A 17,239-nucleotide genomic window follows, 5' to 3' on the forward strand; every position below is an offset into this window, starting at 1 on the left:
TTCTAGGCCTCGAATGTTTCACGGCTCATTCTAAAACGCTGTTTAAAAAACACATCATTGTTTTCTAAGACTTCGTGTTCCCAAAAAGTGCTTGTACGTATCTGACATTGAGGTAGAAAGTTTGTTTTTACAATTTAGAGGTAAATGGTATTATGGAAGCTTACCTTTGTCCACATGCTTCTTTGTCGATGGTGATTCCCAATTGCATTAATCATACTCTTAATTTTAACATTTTCAAAATAAGACACTGACGTTTTCTGGTCATGGTAGAGCCTTGAGGTAATGATATGAAGTTGAGCAAGAACTTCATACTTTGTTCCATATTCTTTGTATGTACGGAAATCAAACCAATTTGGCGAGAATTTATTTTATTTCACAAACTATCCGAAAAATAATAAATTTTTAAATTAAAAATATACTATTTATACAAAATTTGACAATTAGTATCAAAATAATGGAAATGTCAAACGAAAACTTGTAAATACTCGGTGTGAACACTTTATGAGTTTTCGAAAACTTTTCGCCCAAAACCGGGTTTTCGGTTTGGTGTGTAAAGGCTATAACGTGGTTTAGCTGTAGTGTACTTTCAGACGCCTCTATATTATTTTATTTGCAAGTTATATTTTCCTAAGCTCATGTGCCGAAAAATCAAATCAAAATTTCAGCCCTGTCCCAACTCAATATCAAATTATTGTTGTTTTAACCCAGCACGAATATGTTAATGTTGTCTATTTGTGAACTAGCCCATAGTTTGACAATTTCAAATGTCAAACTCAGCTGTCCCGGTTTCTCATCACAAGAAAAGAAGCACATTTTGAAGTTTTCCTCTTTTCTTTCGGGTTTCGTGATAAAAATAAAACAGAAAAATATCAATTAAATATGTTCTTACGTTCGAAATTACTGAATAAAAATAATCTTAGCCTCTGCAGCAGCAGTGTACGAACATTCCTCTCGGAACAATTCAAATGTCCAAACGAATGGAACAGTCGCCTGCAACCGACTTTCATGCAAAATACAAATCTGGAAAATTTGTATTATGAAATCAAACAAGCTTCAACCTCCCAAAAGAATGGAAAACTTAATGCCATCGATATTGATATCTTTGTTAATAAAGCCTCGGCTGCAGATGAGAGTCGTGTTGATGAAATCAATGAATTGATTCACACACTAAGGATCTCGGATGAAACTACAAATACCCTCGATTCAACACACCATGCTGTGGTGAGGAACTACGTCGATATGGGTCACATTACGGACTTGATAACTATTCTCGACAATCGACTGGCCTATGGAATTTTCTTGGATGACTATTCGGCGAGTTATTTGTTGGATTATTTGATTAAAAAACAAGATTTTCACTCAGCCGCGAGGACAGCAACTTTTCTTATGCTTCAAGAAGACTTCGAAAATGAGCTGCCACGCGCACTGTCGTTATTTGCCTGCTATAAGTACCTCAACCGAAGGGAACCTTTCTATCAAGTGGAACAGACCGATGAACAAGCGGAAAAACCAAAGGAGGTATTTAATCATAACTTAATTCGTTCTTAAACTCGGTTACATCAATTTTTTCTTTTAGGTAAAAGTACGTGTTAAATATTTGAGAAATGAATACTTCGATGACCACTTTGACATCAAAAACCACGATCATCTAGTTGGAAAGACATTCATAGCCATTGGCAAGAAAATGGACAAACCATTCTCACCCAATCTCAAGCTCCTTGGTTATTGCCTCTATGGCAAATATGAAAACGCATGCAATGAGCTCAAGACAACCGACAAAGTATTCTTCAAAGAAATTCTCGAACACTGTTTGAAAGTATTGGAGGTAATTGAAACTGAAGACACATCTCTGGAGTCTCTGAAAGTTGTCCTTCAAGAACGTTTAGCCAACACGAATCAGTTACAATCGGAAAGTTTCGATACTTTGCTCGAGGATTATTGTAAATCGGTTGTAGCCAAACAAGAACCGGTGGCAATTGAAACTCAAAAAGAATTGTACAAAAAATGGAACGTTCTGCGTGAGGAGAAACTAAATGAAGAATTACAACGATTGCAGCGAGCCAAGCGTTTGAAGAAAATCGAACAAATTACCGAGGAAATGAAGACGAAAGAACAACATTTGTGGTTCTTTGAGAATGAGGCTCAACTTGATCTACAAATCGATGGCAAGAGAGTCTTTTATCCAAAGAGATGGTTTGGAAAGAAAAAGGTACCAAGGGTCATCGATGCGGATTATGTTCCACCAGAAATTGTTAAGGGCATGAAAAATTAATGCAATTTAATAAATTATTACAGAAAATAATCAAAAGTCTTATAAAAATTCTTCACTTTTGATTGCATAGTATTTCAGTTTGTAGCGTAGTACAAAATTAACCAAAGGACAGCGGTTCAAAAGTTCGTTAGATATGACTAGGGTCTCTAAAGATGCCGTCAGGTTGTTCAACCTCATTTAAATGTGAAAACCTCATTGGATTGTTTCAGGCTCTGACTGAATTTATTAATAAAAGTGAATTCATATCAAGTTTTTAATACGAATGATTCATAAACACCTGTTTGCTTTCTTTTTAAAATTAAATGAAACATTTTACGGAACTATTTGCCACAGAGGTCATGATAACCCTTTAGAATCAAGTAATAGAATTTTTATTGAACCTTAAGTAAGCACATGCTATAAATCTCTTATCATACTTTAAAATCTGTTTAACTTTGCAAAAGATAAGAAATTTTATAAAACAAATATCTTAAGAAGTTTGCTATCACGTTCTCGGTGTTAGCCAAAATAGTTTCAAGGTTTTTTTTGTTAATTTTGGCATAAATAACGTATACAACAGCTGGTCTCCAACAGACTGGTTCAACCTGACAAATGTCGAACATTTGACCCAACAAATTGGCAAACAAAGCAACATTCTATACGTCATCCGTCTTCCTAGATTAGGAAATTGAATCAACTACATTTTTGTGTTATATGGCTAATAAATTATACTCCAATGAGCTTTGTAGATAAAATTGTTTATTAACAAACAAAGTTGTATCACAATATTATATTTTTACATACATAAATTCGAGGATGATATAATTTGGATTTACGAGTTAGTTTTCGGTAATGCCATCGTCGTCGTGGTTGTTGTTGTTGTCGCTACAGCAGGGACATTTGTTTTCTTATTGCTAGCCAATGCCATGGACAAGTAAATATTCCATAAAACAGCAACCGTCTGTGCGAAGACTACTTGGAAATTCAATGGAATTAAAGCAAAATTCACTAGCTGCGCCGCTGGCCACAGTTTATAATTCGACTTTAATACTTCAACATAATCCGTTTGAAGACGTTCTTTGATTTCGTTCGGTTTAAGTCCTTGAACAACACCCAACACAACTGTGAATGATCCGATGAAAAACGGAGCCCAAAGTATTTGATCTATGGCCACTTTCTTCACACTCCTTTGCCAGGCTTTCTGATGGGGACTGACTATGGCTTCGAGTCGGCCAAACCATATTTTCAATGTTGGTCCCACAAAAAACAATCCCATGCAGCTGAATTGTCCAGTTCGGAGCCAGTTGATTTTATCGAAGGGAGTTTTTTCGACGCCACATTGGGCGATTATGTCACTGGAAGCCATCAATAAGGATACTTGCACAGATTGAGTAGTTGTAGGATATTTGTGCAAAGCTTGTCGGTAGATATTTCGGAGGACAGTTGCCATCTTTTGTTTTATTTTGTATGAATACTTTGAATCAACCAAGAGTAAAAAAGGAATTGTTTGAATTAACACAACCGAGTGGTGTAACGCTTCGTATTTTATGAATTAAATTTTGATCGAGGAGGCGAGGAAGTTTAGGTTTATTCTATAAAAGAGATGGCAGCTAATTAAATCAATTACAACAAATTTAGCTAGGTTAAATCTAAATCTATTTATTTTTGAATTGATAGATTGGAGGTATTCGGGGTGTGAGATGACGAGCGGACGGTTTGGTTTATTTTTGTTTTAAACAACCATATGGTTTTGTTTTGACAGGAGTATTCTCAATTTGAAGTGATGCCAAGAATTTTAAGAATTTGACGTTGTTGTTCTTTTAACAGGGTGTTTTGTTTTTGTTTTCACTAACAAAACTAGTCTCACAACGATACCCATTGTAAATTTTCTATGGTTTCGTTAAATTGAGTTCTGAAAGTGTTCGGTCACTAAACAAATTGGGGCATATTCATAGTTGTTACTAAGCAAGTCCAGAGTTTAGACTATTTATAAATATATTTTGTGCTGGTCTTAAATAAAATGCATATTGAGCAGTTTTTTACTTTAATAGTGTCTCGGTAAATGTCTTGTCAAAATAAGAAAACGCAGAATATGAAAAGAACAAATTTTAGTTCTGGTGAGAAAAAGATCTTGGATATGTTCGTGGGCCAGTATTACTCAATGTGGAACTTAGAGGATAACTCCCACAAGACCAATTGCATTTTCTAAGAATATTCTTTTCTCAAAATTTTACTCAGATATTATTTTAAGATTGTAGAAAAACGTGCACTAAATTGTATCACAAGATGCGTACTACCCTTTACTCAAAGCTAAGCACTGATCTAAGAAATCTGTCATACAAAATTGATGAATAATTTAAATGCAATGTCACATCCATTTCGCAATCGCTTAATCATAGCCCAAGATCTAAAACGGATCATAGACACTCGAAAATGGAGTGAGTGAATCTTATAACGCTAATAATTTGAACACTTCAATCAACCCCCAAGTCCAAGCCACATAATGATATCATGATAACAGAGCTTTGGCTCAATGGTTCGGGCTCCTTGACTTTGGCCAACAAATCGACGGTTTATAAAATATTTTATAAACCGTGAAGTTGTGGCTAACATGATGGCTGTGTATGGGCAAGTTTACAATACGTTTTGAAGTTTATCAACATGTTCGTCGTGTATGGCGTTGTGGGACAACAATTCGTCATTTATGTTGTTATTTTCAATGAGTTAACATGTCGTCGCAATGCAAATTATTTATTGAAATTTCATTGAAGCGATAAAATGTGAACCGGCTATATGGAAAAATAAATAAATTATAATTTATTATATTATAAATAAATTATCGAATATGCTATTGCATCATCTGCACTTCTATCGCACATCTTGACTTCACGACAGTCACACAAAAAATTAAGTTTATAAACATGTTGGGCCGTGTATAGCGAACCGCAGCCCAACAAATAACACCAACATGTTCATCGTCTATGGCTAGCTTTTCTGAAAATCAGCATGCTTTAGAACTGAGGGTTTAAGTTTGCTGTACTCCTTCATTTCGTAAAATTATCTGAGACTGTATTTAAGTTCACGTATATAAATTTACTCTTACTGCATACATGGACCTTAACAAACGGTTGCAGTTTTAAAGTAAATCACTTAATGGTGAATTAAAATGTTTAAAATGAAAATTTGTATATTAAAGCAAGTTGGTGGCACTAACCCAATATATAGGGTATTTGAGTGTGAGAACTCCTTTTGAATAGGCGGTTACTTTTGAAGCTTCCACCTTTTAGCATTTAATAAGCATACAAACTACGTCATTATTGAAAGTAGAACTACACAAATTTTAATATTACAATTGCTTAAATTCATTGCAGAAATGGTAACAATTTTGCAGCCATAGCTCACAGTTAATAAGTTTAAAAGACTGTGCTATCCTCCACTAAATTCTGTGTTTTAACATCATTACATATTTGTCTTTAAGGCTATTTAAAAGATAAGGGCAATTATCCCCACAATCCATTCAAGATCTTAAAGATGGAGTTTATAATCGTAGACATAAAGTCGTAAATTTTTCAAATCATCAAGAACAATTTCATGAAAAAGATATTGGTGCATATTCATAGATGTTTGCTAAAGTCTTGCTAACTTGTTACTAAGCAAGTCAAGAGTTGAGGCTATTTATAAATAAATTTAAACCCTAGTTTAGGGCTAAGCCTGTGGTTTAACTATAAAGATAGGAAATTCTGTGTTTAAGTAGTTATTATCACAGCCAAATGTCATACTTGATCTGTGTTTGTAAAACAAAAACTGAAAAAGGAAATCATAACAAATAAATGTATCTTAAGCTTGCTGTCCAAACAAATGTCGATTGATACCGCATTTAAAGAATTTATAGATATCTATGCGACCAGTTTTCCTGCCGTCCGAGTTTTATATTTTCTTTGCTGTTGATCTAAAATAATATAGAACGTTGAAAATAACAAGTTTGGAAATATAAAAGTATTTTTTTTTGTCATTTGAAGTATTATTGTAGTAGAGCATAACCTTAACCTGGGGTTTTACTAAACACAGCTAGGAAATTGACTATGAATTAGAGCTGTGTTTTTAACCAATAAGCCTTAAGCTTAAGAAATCACGACTTTAGTAATTCTCTATGAATACGCCTCATTGTGTTGCAACAAACTGTAGCCTGCTATTGAAAAATCCATACTTTTCGCAAAGTACAAGTATATCTTTTTGTATGAACGCCACTTGAAGAAATTCGAATTCGATTTGGCATCACTAAACATGGTTGAATTCAAAACGTCAAACCACCCACTCCAACAAAACTATCATTTTCTTTTTCCTGAAACAAAAATTTAAAAATCACGAATTCTCCTAAAAACTTTTTTAAATTCTACGAAAAGCAAAATGAGCAACACAAGGGAGGTCATAACATTTCAATTTGGAAACTATTCCAATTATATTGGTGCTCATTGGTGGAATATTCAAGTGATTTTAATTTATTTTTCAAGCAAACAAGAACAAAGTTAACCAATTTCATTCCCAGGAGTCTGGATTCAAATACGATATTTCTGATGAATCCACTTCTCAAATCGACAATGATGTTCTCTTCCGAGAAGGACAAAATTATAAAGTACAAAAAAAACTAAAGACTTTCTGTGACTTTATTTAAGAAATCAATAATTTTCAGAGACAAACTACGTTCACACCTCGACTACTGCTAGTCGATCTAGATGGTTCTTTGAAACATCTGTCTGAGGATGGAGAACTTTATAGAGAAGTCTCAGCTCAACAAAAAACAAAGCCAGTTGATGAACTCAAACAAAGTCTAGAGTGGAAAGAATCTGATATAGAAGTCATTGAATCAGAACCTCTTCCGAAGCATGAATTCCAAATGGATCTCGATGATCCAGAAGTCAACATCGAAGAAAAAGAATACAAACTGAGTGAAAGTGTTGAGACATGGACAGATTTTTTGTACAGTCGTTATCATCCACGAACTATTAATATAATCAAAGAATATCAATATTCTCCGACGAATGAGTCATTTGACACCTTCTCGAATGGAGTACGAATGTGGAAGACTGACCAGTTTATAGATGATTTTTCGGACAATATTCGACAGTACATTGAAGAGTGTGACAATTGTCAGGTATGTTTTGAGATCAAATTACGCAATCAAGGAATTAATGGGGTTTCTCTTCCATCAGGGCTTCCAAACAATCTTCGACTGTCACAATGGGTATTCGGGCCTGGCAACTCAGTGTCTTGAATACCTTAACGATGAGTACTCTAAGGCCAATCTGGCAATACCCGTTTTTAATCCTAAAAGCATCCTCTATCAAAGTTCAGGTAAGTCTTGCATAATCTCTCCACGGGACGTTTTTCTTCTTCAAAATTGACTTCTTCCAGATGAACCAATGACGGATTCTATTCGCTTAGTCAACATTGCCTTAACTTATAGTCAGCTAATTGAACAAAGCTCAATGTTTCTACCTCTTTCAACGCAGAGCCGAGTATGGAGACAACAAGGCGATCCACGACCTATTCCACTACTCAACTATAACGCCGATAACTTATACCAGACTTCTTCAATTTTAGCCTCATATCTAGAAACTATAAGTCTCAGGTATCGTCTTAAGGATGCACCTCTTTCGAGCAGTCTCGGAGCCTTTTGCAGTGATCTCACGAACTACGGACGAAAATTAAATGCAGCTGCCATGGCCTTACCATTTCAAATGCGAGACGATGTCGATCTCATTGACTGCCTGGACAAATTTGAGGGAGATCTTTTAACGCAAATATCTCCCAATTGTAAAATTGGAACCAATTACGTAGTCCAATCACTTTGTGTCCGCGGAATCCCAAAATCCCGACTCAAACGTCCAATGCAACAAGCTCAACAACAAATGAAAATGGCTGCCTATCGCTGTGATTCCGTCTCTCAGATGTTCCAACTTTATTTGCAGTGTCAAAATCATTCAAGCATGGCACATGTGTCAGCTCTTGAGGACCCAATGCCCGTAGCAACACCTTTTCCTCGTGAAATGTTCGATACATGCTTAAATAGTAAGGGATTTATGTCGGCAAGTGAACGTGACCCGGAGAAAAAGGTTATGTCAGTTCCGACGATAGCTTCGGTCCAGTGTTCAGGGGATATTGCTGATACATTGGAGACACTCCATCGGGAAGCGAAAAGAGTTAAAATAACTAAGCTGCATAGATTCCTAAATGCGGGACTCGAACAAGATGACTATGGGGAGGCGTTGGAGAGTTTGTTGTTGTTCAAGGACAACTACGAAGATAACTATGAGCTGTGAAAATTTTTTAAACAAATAAAGTTGATTTTTTAATAACTTTGTTTATTATTCTTTATTTTACATTTTTAGAAAGCATCTAGCTTGATAAGCGGTAAGCTTTAAATCTTCTATTGCTAGAGTTGAAAAGGGTGCTCCAATCAGACCTGAAAATCCCTGATTTTTGACTTTGTTGATTTTAATTTTGATTTGACCAAAATACTTGTCACTTTTTATTATTTAAAAAAAATGATTTTGACCTATAGAAAACGTCCGGATTTTCAAAATTGTTTTTTAGCGTTGACAATCCTTCTGCTTAACAAACCTGCTTTCTCGCAGCCTCAAACGGTAAACTTAACTCATCTAATATCTGGCGGAACTCCTTTCGATGAAAATGACCTTGCTAAATACGTGGCATCAATTCAGATAAAATCACATCAAAAGTCCAAGTTTGGGTGGCATCATTTCTGTGGTGGTACAATAATTTCTTCGAAAAAAATTCTCACAGCTGCTCATTGCTTGTTTAAGTAAGATTTCTTCAATATTCCATTGGACCTTATAAATACAAATCTAAGGTTTTTTTTGTTAAGGAACACAGGTAGATTATTGAAGCCCTACGAGCTTGTAGTTGTCGTCGGGCTGCGTCAACGTTTCACTCGTACAAGCCACACTCAAGTTATGAACGTTGATGTTGTAAAAGCCCACAGGCAATTTAGACGTTACAAAACTTTATTCGCTGATGTGGGATTGTTAATTTTGAAGGATGATATCATTTTCAATGAACAGCATGTAGCCAAAATTGATCTCCCTGACTCGGAGATACCTTTGACAGACGACTTCTGTACAGTTATTGGTTGGGGAAAGATCTTTGATGTAATTTTCCAAAAATGCTATGAATACTTTAAAAGTTACTTAATCCTTTTAGAAAGGACCAACATCGGATAGAATTCTATTCACTTCTGTTGAAATTCTCAATAGCAACGATTGTAAGAGGAAATACGGTTCATCGTTTACTCCTGGAATGTTTTGTGCTGGTTATTCCGATGAATGGAATAGAGATTCATGTTCAGGTGATTCTGGTGGGCCATTGATTTGTGATGGCAAAATTTTTGGTATAGTATCTTGGGGAATTGGATGTGGCAGATGGGAATTACCTGGAGTCTATACAAATGTTTCTCACTACAAGGCTTGGATATCAAATGCATTGTGTTTAAGGGCAAATTGTTGTATGATTGTAATTATTGTATTTTTAAATTATTTTCTACAGAAAAAATAAACTTACGAGTAGATAAAGATATTCTTAAACGAATTGGAATGCATACTTCTTGGCATTGCCTTCCTTGGTGGTGTTTTTGGTGAATGCAGCGATTACATAATTCATAATGAATATGAAGTTGAAAATTTAGAAACAAAGAAAGGATTTGCGTCCAGTCATCAGCAAGTTTGGTGTTGATATCTATTGGAATAACATCTAATATATAAAATTCTTCTGTCACAGTGTTAGTTGCCACACACCTTCGAAACGACTTAACCAATTGTAATGAAATTTTGCATATATATTTTCGGTAGGTCTGAGAATAGGTTTTTATCTATTTTTTATATTCCTAAGTGCTATGGTTTAATTGGATCAACTTCGTACAACGATCTTACGATAGTATTCAGTGACTACAATGTAACATTGATTGCTACTAAGGATCTTTGCATTATCATTGCCAACGTATCTACGCCTGAGTCATTTCGGTATGCATTCACTAAATCGAAACGCATCTGATTTAATAGACACTGAATTGAATCGTGAGCTACAATACAATGCTGTAGAAATGGCAGCGATTGTTGCTTGAAATGTCCCACTGATGAAGAAAGAACAATGAACCATTTTGGACCACATCATGCTCGAAGTTTTGGAAGGACAAGGTGGATTCCTTTTTTTGGATGCACCAGGTGGAAGTGGCAAAACATTTCTTATTTCGATAATTGTTGCTAAAATACGATCAAATAATGGTATCGCATTGGCTGTTGCATCTTTTGACTCTTATGCCATTGCGGCAAATTTATTGGTTGGAGGCAGAACAGCTCATTCAGTATTTAAACTGCCACTTAATATTCAATAACCCAGACGCGGTGTGCAATATATATAAAAAAAAACATCCATAGCCACAGTGCTATGTTTAAATGGTAGACATGTGCATTCAAGAGGACACAAGCGTCCACAGGTTTTTCTCAAAACAACCTCTGTCTATCAACTTCTACTCTCACCTCCCCGTGGTGAACATCGGGTGCCTAGTACCTCAACTGGAGATTGGGTTCCAACCCCAGTGGAAAGTTGTTGTGGGCAGCAAACGAGAGAGGTGGGGAGAGGTGTTTCCACTAAGGCACCTCTCCTTATCCAGACGGCAGCGGAGGAATTCCCGAGATGGAATCAACGGTGGCGTCTACAGTGCCAGTAAGGTTGAACTGCTTAGTGAACACCTTATAGGGCTTCTTCGACTTATTCGGAGCCCAGGCCTATAAGCAGCGGTTTTATCCGGTTCCCCATTCTTGGACACGCTTCCAGCATTACGGATGTACGAACTTTCCGAGGAGCTAACATCGACTCGGACCACTACCTCGTTGTAGCCAAGATAGCACTTCAGATTTCCAGACCCAAGGCAAAACAGGGAGGTGCTGGATGAAGGTTCAACGTCGAATGGCTACAATCGCCAAATCCTTTTCCGACTGAGTTACAAGTAACCTCTCTCGAAGATCTCTGCCGCCAACACAATGTATCGAAAACCAGTGGCAACAGTGCCAAGATGCAATCAGAGAAGCCGCCTCTGATGTGCTGGGTTTCAAACAGCCACCATCAAGAAACCCCTGGTTTGATGAGGAAAGTCGGCAGGCAAATGCAGCCAAACAACAGGCACGCAAAGCGGCGCTGCATAAAAGGACGAGAGCTGCTCGTGAGCTCTATGAGCAGAAGAAGCGAGAGGAACGCCGATTTCTCAGAAGGAAAAAGAGAGGGTATGAGAAGCGTGCGGTCGAAGATGTTGAGACGTATAAAAGGAGCAATGAGGTTCGAAAGTTTTATGAACAGGTGAAACGAAATTCACAGGTACATAAACCTAGAACCGAAGGCTGCAAAGACGAAAGTGGAAACATCATAGTGGAACCGCAGTCAATGCTGAGGATATGGAAGGACCACTTTTGCAGACTGTATAACGGCGACGAAGAACTGAATTCCGCTGTCAGGCAGGATGATCCATACAACATAGACGACAAAAGCCAACAATCCCGTCCTCCCGACTTAGACGAAGTAAAGATTGCCATATCAAAGTTGAAGTCTAATAAAGCCGCTTTAGCGGATGGATTGAATGCCGAGCTCTTTAAAGCAGCTGGAGATAAGTTGGTTAGGAGCAACTTATCTGTAAGATATGGTCGGAAGAAAACATGCCCGATGAATGGTACCTCAGTATTGTTTGCCCGATCCTGAAAAAAGGAGACCCTCTAAACTGCACCAACTATAGAGGAATCAGTCTACTTAACATCGTCTATAAAATTTTCTCTGCCGTAATATGTGAACGTCTAAAGCCCATCGTCAACAACCTGATAGGTCCTTATCAGTGTGGTTTTAAACCAGGATAGTCCACAGTTGATTAAATATTCACATTAAGGCAGATCCTGGAAAAAACCCAAGAACACCAAATCGACACCCACCATCTTTTCATCGATTTCAAGGCCGCATATGACAGCATCTACAGGGACGAGATGTATAGAGCCATGTCTAGTTTTGACATCCCTGCCAAACTAGTCCGTTTGTGAAGGATGACCATGGAGAATTCACGCTGCTCCATAAAGGTTGGAAACAACTTAACAGAACCTTTCGATGTCAAAAAAGGTTTTAGACAAGGTGATGCGCTGTCATGTGATTTTTGTAACATCGTGCTTGAAAGAATAGTGCAGAGCTCACACGTCAACACTAGAGGCACTATCTTTCAAAAGTCTGTCCAATTACTGGCATATGCTGATGACATTGACATAATCGGAAGAACTCAATGGGGCTTTTGTGAGTATTGAGGCAGAGGCGGCAAAAATGGGTTTAACGGTTGATGAGGGCAAAACAAAGTACATGCTGTCGTCAAGAAAGGACATACAACACCGACGTCTTGGTCAAAACGTCACCATCAACAGACGGAACATTGAAGTCTTTTGTCTACCTATTCTTCGCTGTAAACGCCGAAAACAACACCAGCGCTGAGATCAAACGCAGAATAACTCTTGCTAACCTCTGTTTCTTTGGACTAAGAAAGCAATTGAGTGGTAAAGTCCTCTCTCGAGGAACCAAAGTGTTGCTATATAAGACCCTTATCATCCCCGTCCTGCTATACGGTGCAGAAGCATGTACCATGACAAAAGCGGATGAAAGCACTTTGGGTCGCTTCGAGAGAAAAGTTCTTCGTGTGATCTCCGGTCCCGTATGCATCGAAGGGGAGAGGAGGGGAAGATGTAACGACAAGCTGTACGGGCTGTACAGCGACGTAGACTTAGCCAGAAGGGTAAAAGTCCAACGACTGAGATGGCTGGGTCACGTAGAGCGCATGGAAACCAATGCTCCGGCCCGGAAAGTCTTCGAATCCGCATTCACAGGACAGCGCAGTAGAGGAAGATCGCGGATCAGGTGGCGCGCACAAGTGAAAGGTGACCTTACGCAACTTGGAACGCGAAACTGGAGACATCTAGCTAGGGACCGAGCTAGATGGAGAAGTTTGTTGGGTGAAGCCCTAGTTCACACAGGACTGTAGCGCCACCTTAAGTAAGTAAGTAAGCCACAGTGCTGAAACAGTGAAAAATTATCATCTGGGATGAATGCACTATAGCACAAAAACATTCACTTGAGGCGTTTATTAGGACATTGAAAGTCACAAAAAACGACAAGCTATTTGGCGGCACTCTGTTACTCCTTTCAGGTGATTTCAGACAAACAATTCCCGTTTTTTGCGTTCAACGTCCGCTGGTGAGATCAACGCGTGCTTAAAATCATCACCACTATGGCGTTATGTTGAAAAAGTACAACTGAAAGTAAATATGCGTGTTCAAATGCTTCAAGATCCATCCGCTGAAACATTCTCAAAACAACATTACTACAGATGAAATTGGATGCATAAAATTATTAGTCGATTTCTGCAAGATTATTGATTCAAGATGCTCTCATTGACCAGATATTTCCCGATGTACACACACAATATACAAATCAGGAGTGTCAAAAAATGGGTGTTGTGATGCTACCGACGAGGTAGCGCATAATTTACAACTGAAGGTTTGATCTCCGGTAATTTTGTTTCGTTATTTGAACCCACCACGGTTTTGCAACGGCACGTGATAAATAATTCAAAAATTAATGCAACTTTTATCGAAGCCTTTTGTTCTAAATGGCAAATTCCGAGGTGAAAATATGTTATTACCGCAAATACCTTTTGTACCCACAGATATACCAATTCAGTTCAAACGCCTTCGATTTTCCCATTAGCTTGGCATTTGCAATGACTATTAATTAGTCTTAAGGCCAAACGATTCCTGCCTGCATCTTAGATTTGATCACTTCATGTTTTTTACACGGAAATTTATACGTGGCGTGCTCTCGAGTAGGCAAAACATCCAGTTTGTTTGTATCGGGGAAAGATGGGATAACAAAAAATATTATACACTCTATTGCATTAAAGTATTTTATTCAGCACCATGAAAAACTTGGAACTTGCTTCATCTTCATCTATTAAAACAAGGTTAAATTTTGATCTACTGAATAATTCCCTACACTTTGAAAATTGGGATACAGTCTTTGCTGAAAGTAATGCTTCCAATGCATATGATTTATTTCAAGAAATTTTACAATCTTACATATATAAGTACCTATAGCTTCAACCTAGTGATTAAAAAATCAGAAATGAATTTGAAGCCTTGGATAAACCGCATTATATTGAAGAAAATTAAAATTTTCTCAGCATCCACCTAATAATGTTTTTAAAAAATCGTTACAAAAAAATGTGCAAAAAGGTTAACTACGATTTTAGATTGCATCGTGTTACATATTTTCACTCTTTAATGAGTAGTTCGCAAGGCAACCCTAAAAAGGAATGGAAAGCCATTAACAGTATAATTAACGCTAATTCATCCAATATCTCCAACTCGATTGTACTTTATAATGACAATGGGTCAATTTGAAGATCCTTTAATTGTTGCTAACCAATTCAATGACTTTTTTGGTTCTGTAGGTCAAACTTCGGATTCATTTGATTTCTGTAATAGATGTGAAGCCGAAGTTGGATTAGTAGATAGCACATATCATAGTAGTTTCTTTTTTGACCCTGGATCTGAGGTATATATGTACATAGCTTAATCAATTCTCTCAAAACTCTAAAACAAATCGCACTGAATGTATCTGATATCCTAGCTCATCTTATTAATTTAAGCATTGTCACTGGATGTTCGCATTTAAATTAAAATGTGCTAGCGTTATTTCACTTTTTAAAAAAGATAATAAAAAACGAAGTCTACAATTATAGACCTATTTCATTGCTATCCTCCATATCGTATATGTTGGGGGGATTCTTCTTAATATGAATCCCAGAGCAAAATATGTTTTTAGCTGGAAAAAGTTCAAAATTTCTTGCAGTACCACAATACGATAAAGAATAAAAAACAAAGATAACCAATTTTTTACCTTCAAGGTTATTTATTATGCTTATTCGTCTAATCTCTTCTAATGTTACAATCGAAGTGAATTACAATTATTTTTTAAGACACGAATGTGCCTTAGTCAAACCGACTATCTCGGTGGTGAAAACTATAAACTTAGTTTATATAAAGGTGAGATTAAGAATAGAGATTGTATGTCTTATAATATTCTCAACTTCATTATTATTAAAATAAACAACTTAATTTACGTTACGTTTAATAGTAACGCCTAAAGGTATGCAATATTTTTTTTAAAATAATTTAGTTCAAATAATCGTTTGAATATTATAAACTGCTACTTGACGTCAACATTCCGGCCTCCCTTTGCAGAAATGCAAAAAGTATAGAATCCATGCATCCGAAAAGTTGATAGATTTTACGTAGCGAGTCCATCGGTGGAGGTATTTTGTTAAAGAAGCGCCTCGATTCGCTACTCAGGAAAAAAAATAAGATTAGTAAATCCAACGTTGAGGGTTGTTTAAAGAGTGCCCTTACTCACTCAGACATGTTAGTGGGAACACAAATGTCAGTTAAAAAAAAATTAAATAGATAAATTTATTGATTAAATTTCAAAAGGTGCTGTGCAGAACCGTCAATAAAATATCAAAAATAATGAATGCATTAAATTAATAAGCTTAAATTTATTATTTGTTTTGTGAAGCAAGATACACCTGGAACACTTCCTGATCGACAGGCAAGAGACATAATTTAACTATAGGGCGTAGAATTTCGCCTTGTTGAGTTTTAACGGTAGCAACGCGAACCTTTCCATCTTTTCCAGGGTGAACAGCCACTATTTTTCCCAGTCGCCATTGAGTGGGTGGTAGATTTTCGTTGCGCACAACTACAACGTCTCCAACTTTGATATTACGCTTAGGAAATTTCCACTTTGTTCTTCGTTGAAGATCGGTCAAATATTCCTCCTTCCATCGTTTTGAAAAAGAGTATAAAATTTGCTGGACTCTTTCCCAATTCCTTAGTTTTTCAATTTCGCCAACTTGGCTTTCGGGTAAGGAGAGCAAGGGTGCACCTTTTAAAAAATGTCCCGGTGTTAAGGGAAGAGGGTCAGAAGGGTTCTCACTAATCGGAGAAATAGGGCGGGAATTCATACATGACTCAATTTTAACAAGCAGTGTGGAAAACTCTTCAAACGTTAGCCTGGAGTTTCCAACAACCTTCTTAAAGTGTGTTTTAAACGACTTTATACCAGCTTCCCATAGACCACCCATATGAGGAGAACCTGGTGGAATGAAATTCCACTTCAAATTCTTTGGTAGATAGAGTTTTTCAGCTTCCAATGTAGCTTCTGATACGGCTTTTTTCAACTCCTTTTTTAATATTTTATTAGCAGCAACAAAATTGGTGCCGTTATCAGAGAAAAGTTGTTGGGGAACACCTCTACGACCGACAAATCTATCAAGAGCAGCTAAAAACGACTCCGTTGAGAGACTTCCTACCGCTTCTAAATGTACAGCTTTTGTACAGAGACAAATAAAAAGACAAGCATAACCTTTTACTGCTTGATAGAACCGACCCTTTTGAACCTTTAGTTCAAAGGGGCCAGCGAAATCCAATCCAACATGAGTGAATGGAAAGGAATAGTTAACCCTTTCGGGGGGAAGTGTTCCCATAATTTGGGTTTGAAGTTCCTTTTTGTGTAAAACACAAACAATGCAACTATTGGTAAATGATTTTATTAAGTTTTTTAGTTTTGGAATCCAAAATGACTTTCGCATTAGGTACATGACTTGTTGGTTCCCTCCATGTAGGGAAATTTTATGGAAGAATCCTACTAGCAATTTCGACAACGGACATGAGTATGGCAATATTATTGGATATTTTTCATTGTAACTCAAATTTGCATTGGTTAAACGGCCGTTGACTCTCATGATTAGGTCAGAGTCTAAGGTAGGGTTAAGCGATAAAATTGTACTATTTTTACTTAACGGTTTCGAGTTACATAGAGCGTTGAACTCTTCACTAA

The 17,239-nt window shown here is 37.0% G+C and overlaps 4 protein-coding genes across 4 annotated transcripts; 3 read left to right on the top strand and 1 right to left on the bottom strand.

The window, feature by feature from the left end:
• The first annotated feature begins 767 nt into the window (after positions 1-767).
• LOC129946839 (28S ribosomal protein S27, mitochondrial) lies at positions 768-2,308 on the top strand. Its single transcript, XM_056057196.1, has 2 exons — positions 768-1,518; positions 1,577-2,308. Exons 1-2 carry the CDS (start codon positions 880-882, stop codon positions 2,270-2,272), a joined length of 1,335 nt encoding a protein of 444 aa, XP_055913171.1. The 5' UTR covers positions 768-879; the 3' UTR covers positions 2,273-2,308.
• A 684-nt stretch (positions 2,309-2,992) lies between these two features.
• On the bottom strand, positions 2,993-3,970 carry LOC129946840 (mpv17-like protein). Its single transcript, XM_056057197.1, has one exon. The coding sequence runs from the start codon at positions 3,699-3,701 to the stop codon at positions 3,084-3,086; it is 618 nt and encodes a 205-aa protein (XP_055913172.1). The 5' UTR covers positions 3,702-3,970; the 3' UTR covers positions 2,993-3,083.
• A 2,591-nt stretch (positions 3,971-6,561) lies between these two features.
• Positions 6,562-8,601, top strand: LOC129945481 (protein misato). Its single transcript, XM_056055265.1, has 5 exons — positions 6,562-6,739; positions 6,798-6,884; positions 6,942-7,403; positions 7,462-7,603; positions 7,664-8,601. Exons 1-5 carry the CDS (start codon positions 6,659-6,661, stop codon positions 8,569-8,571), a joined length of 1,680 nt encoding a protein of 559 aa, XP_055911240.1. The 5' UTR covers positions 6,562-6,658; the 3' UTR covers positions 8,572-8,601.
• A 102-nt stretch (positions 8,602-8,703) lies between these two features.
• On the top strand, positions 8,704-9,847 carry LOC129947030 (trypsin-3). The gene is made up of 3 exons (XM_056057440.1): positions 8,704-9,074; positions 9,138-9,420; positions 9,473-9,847. The coding sequence occupies exons 1-3, from the start codon at positions 8,797-8,799 to the stop codon at positions 9,821-9,823; spliced, it is 912 nt and encodes a 303-aa protein (XP_055913415.1). The 5' UTR covers positions 8,704-8,796; the 3' UTR covers positions 9,824-9,847.
• The last annotated feature ends 7,392 nt before the right edge of the window (positions 9,848-17,239 follow it).

This window comes from Eupeodes corollae, chromosome 2 (genome assembly GCF_945859685.1).
Source record: "Eupeodes corollae chromosome 2, idEupCoro1.1, whole genome shotgun sequence".
Taxonomy (NCBI): domain Eukaryota; kingdom Metazoa; phylum Arthropoda; class Insecta; order Diptera; family Syrphidae; genus Eupeodes; species Eupeodes corollae.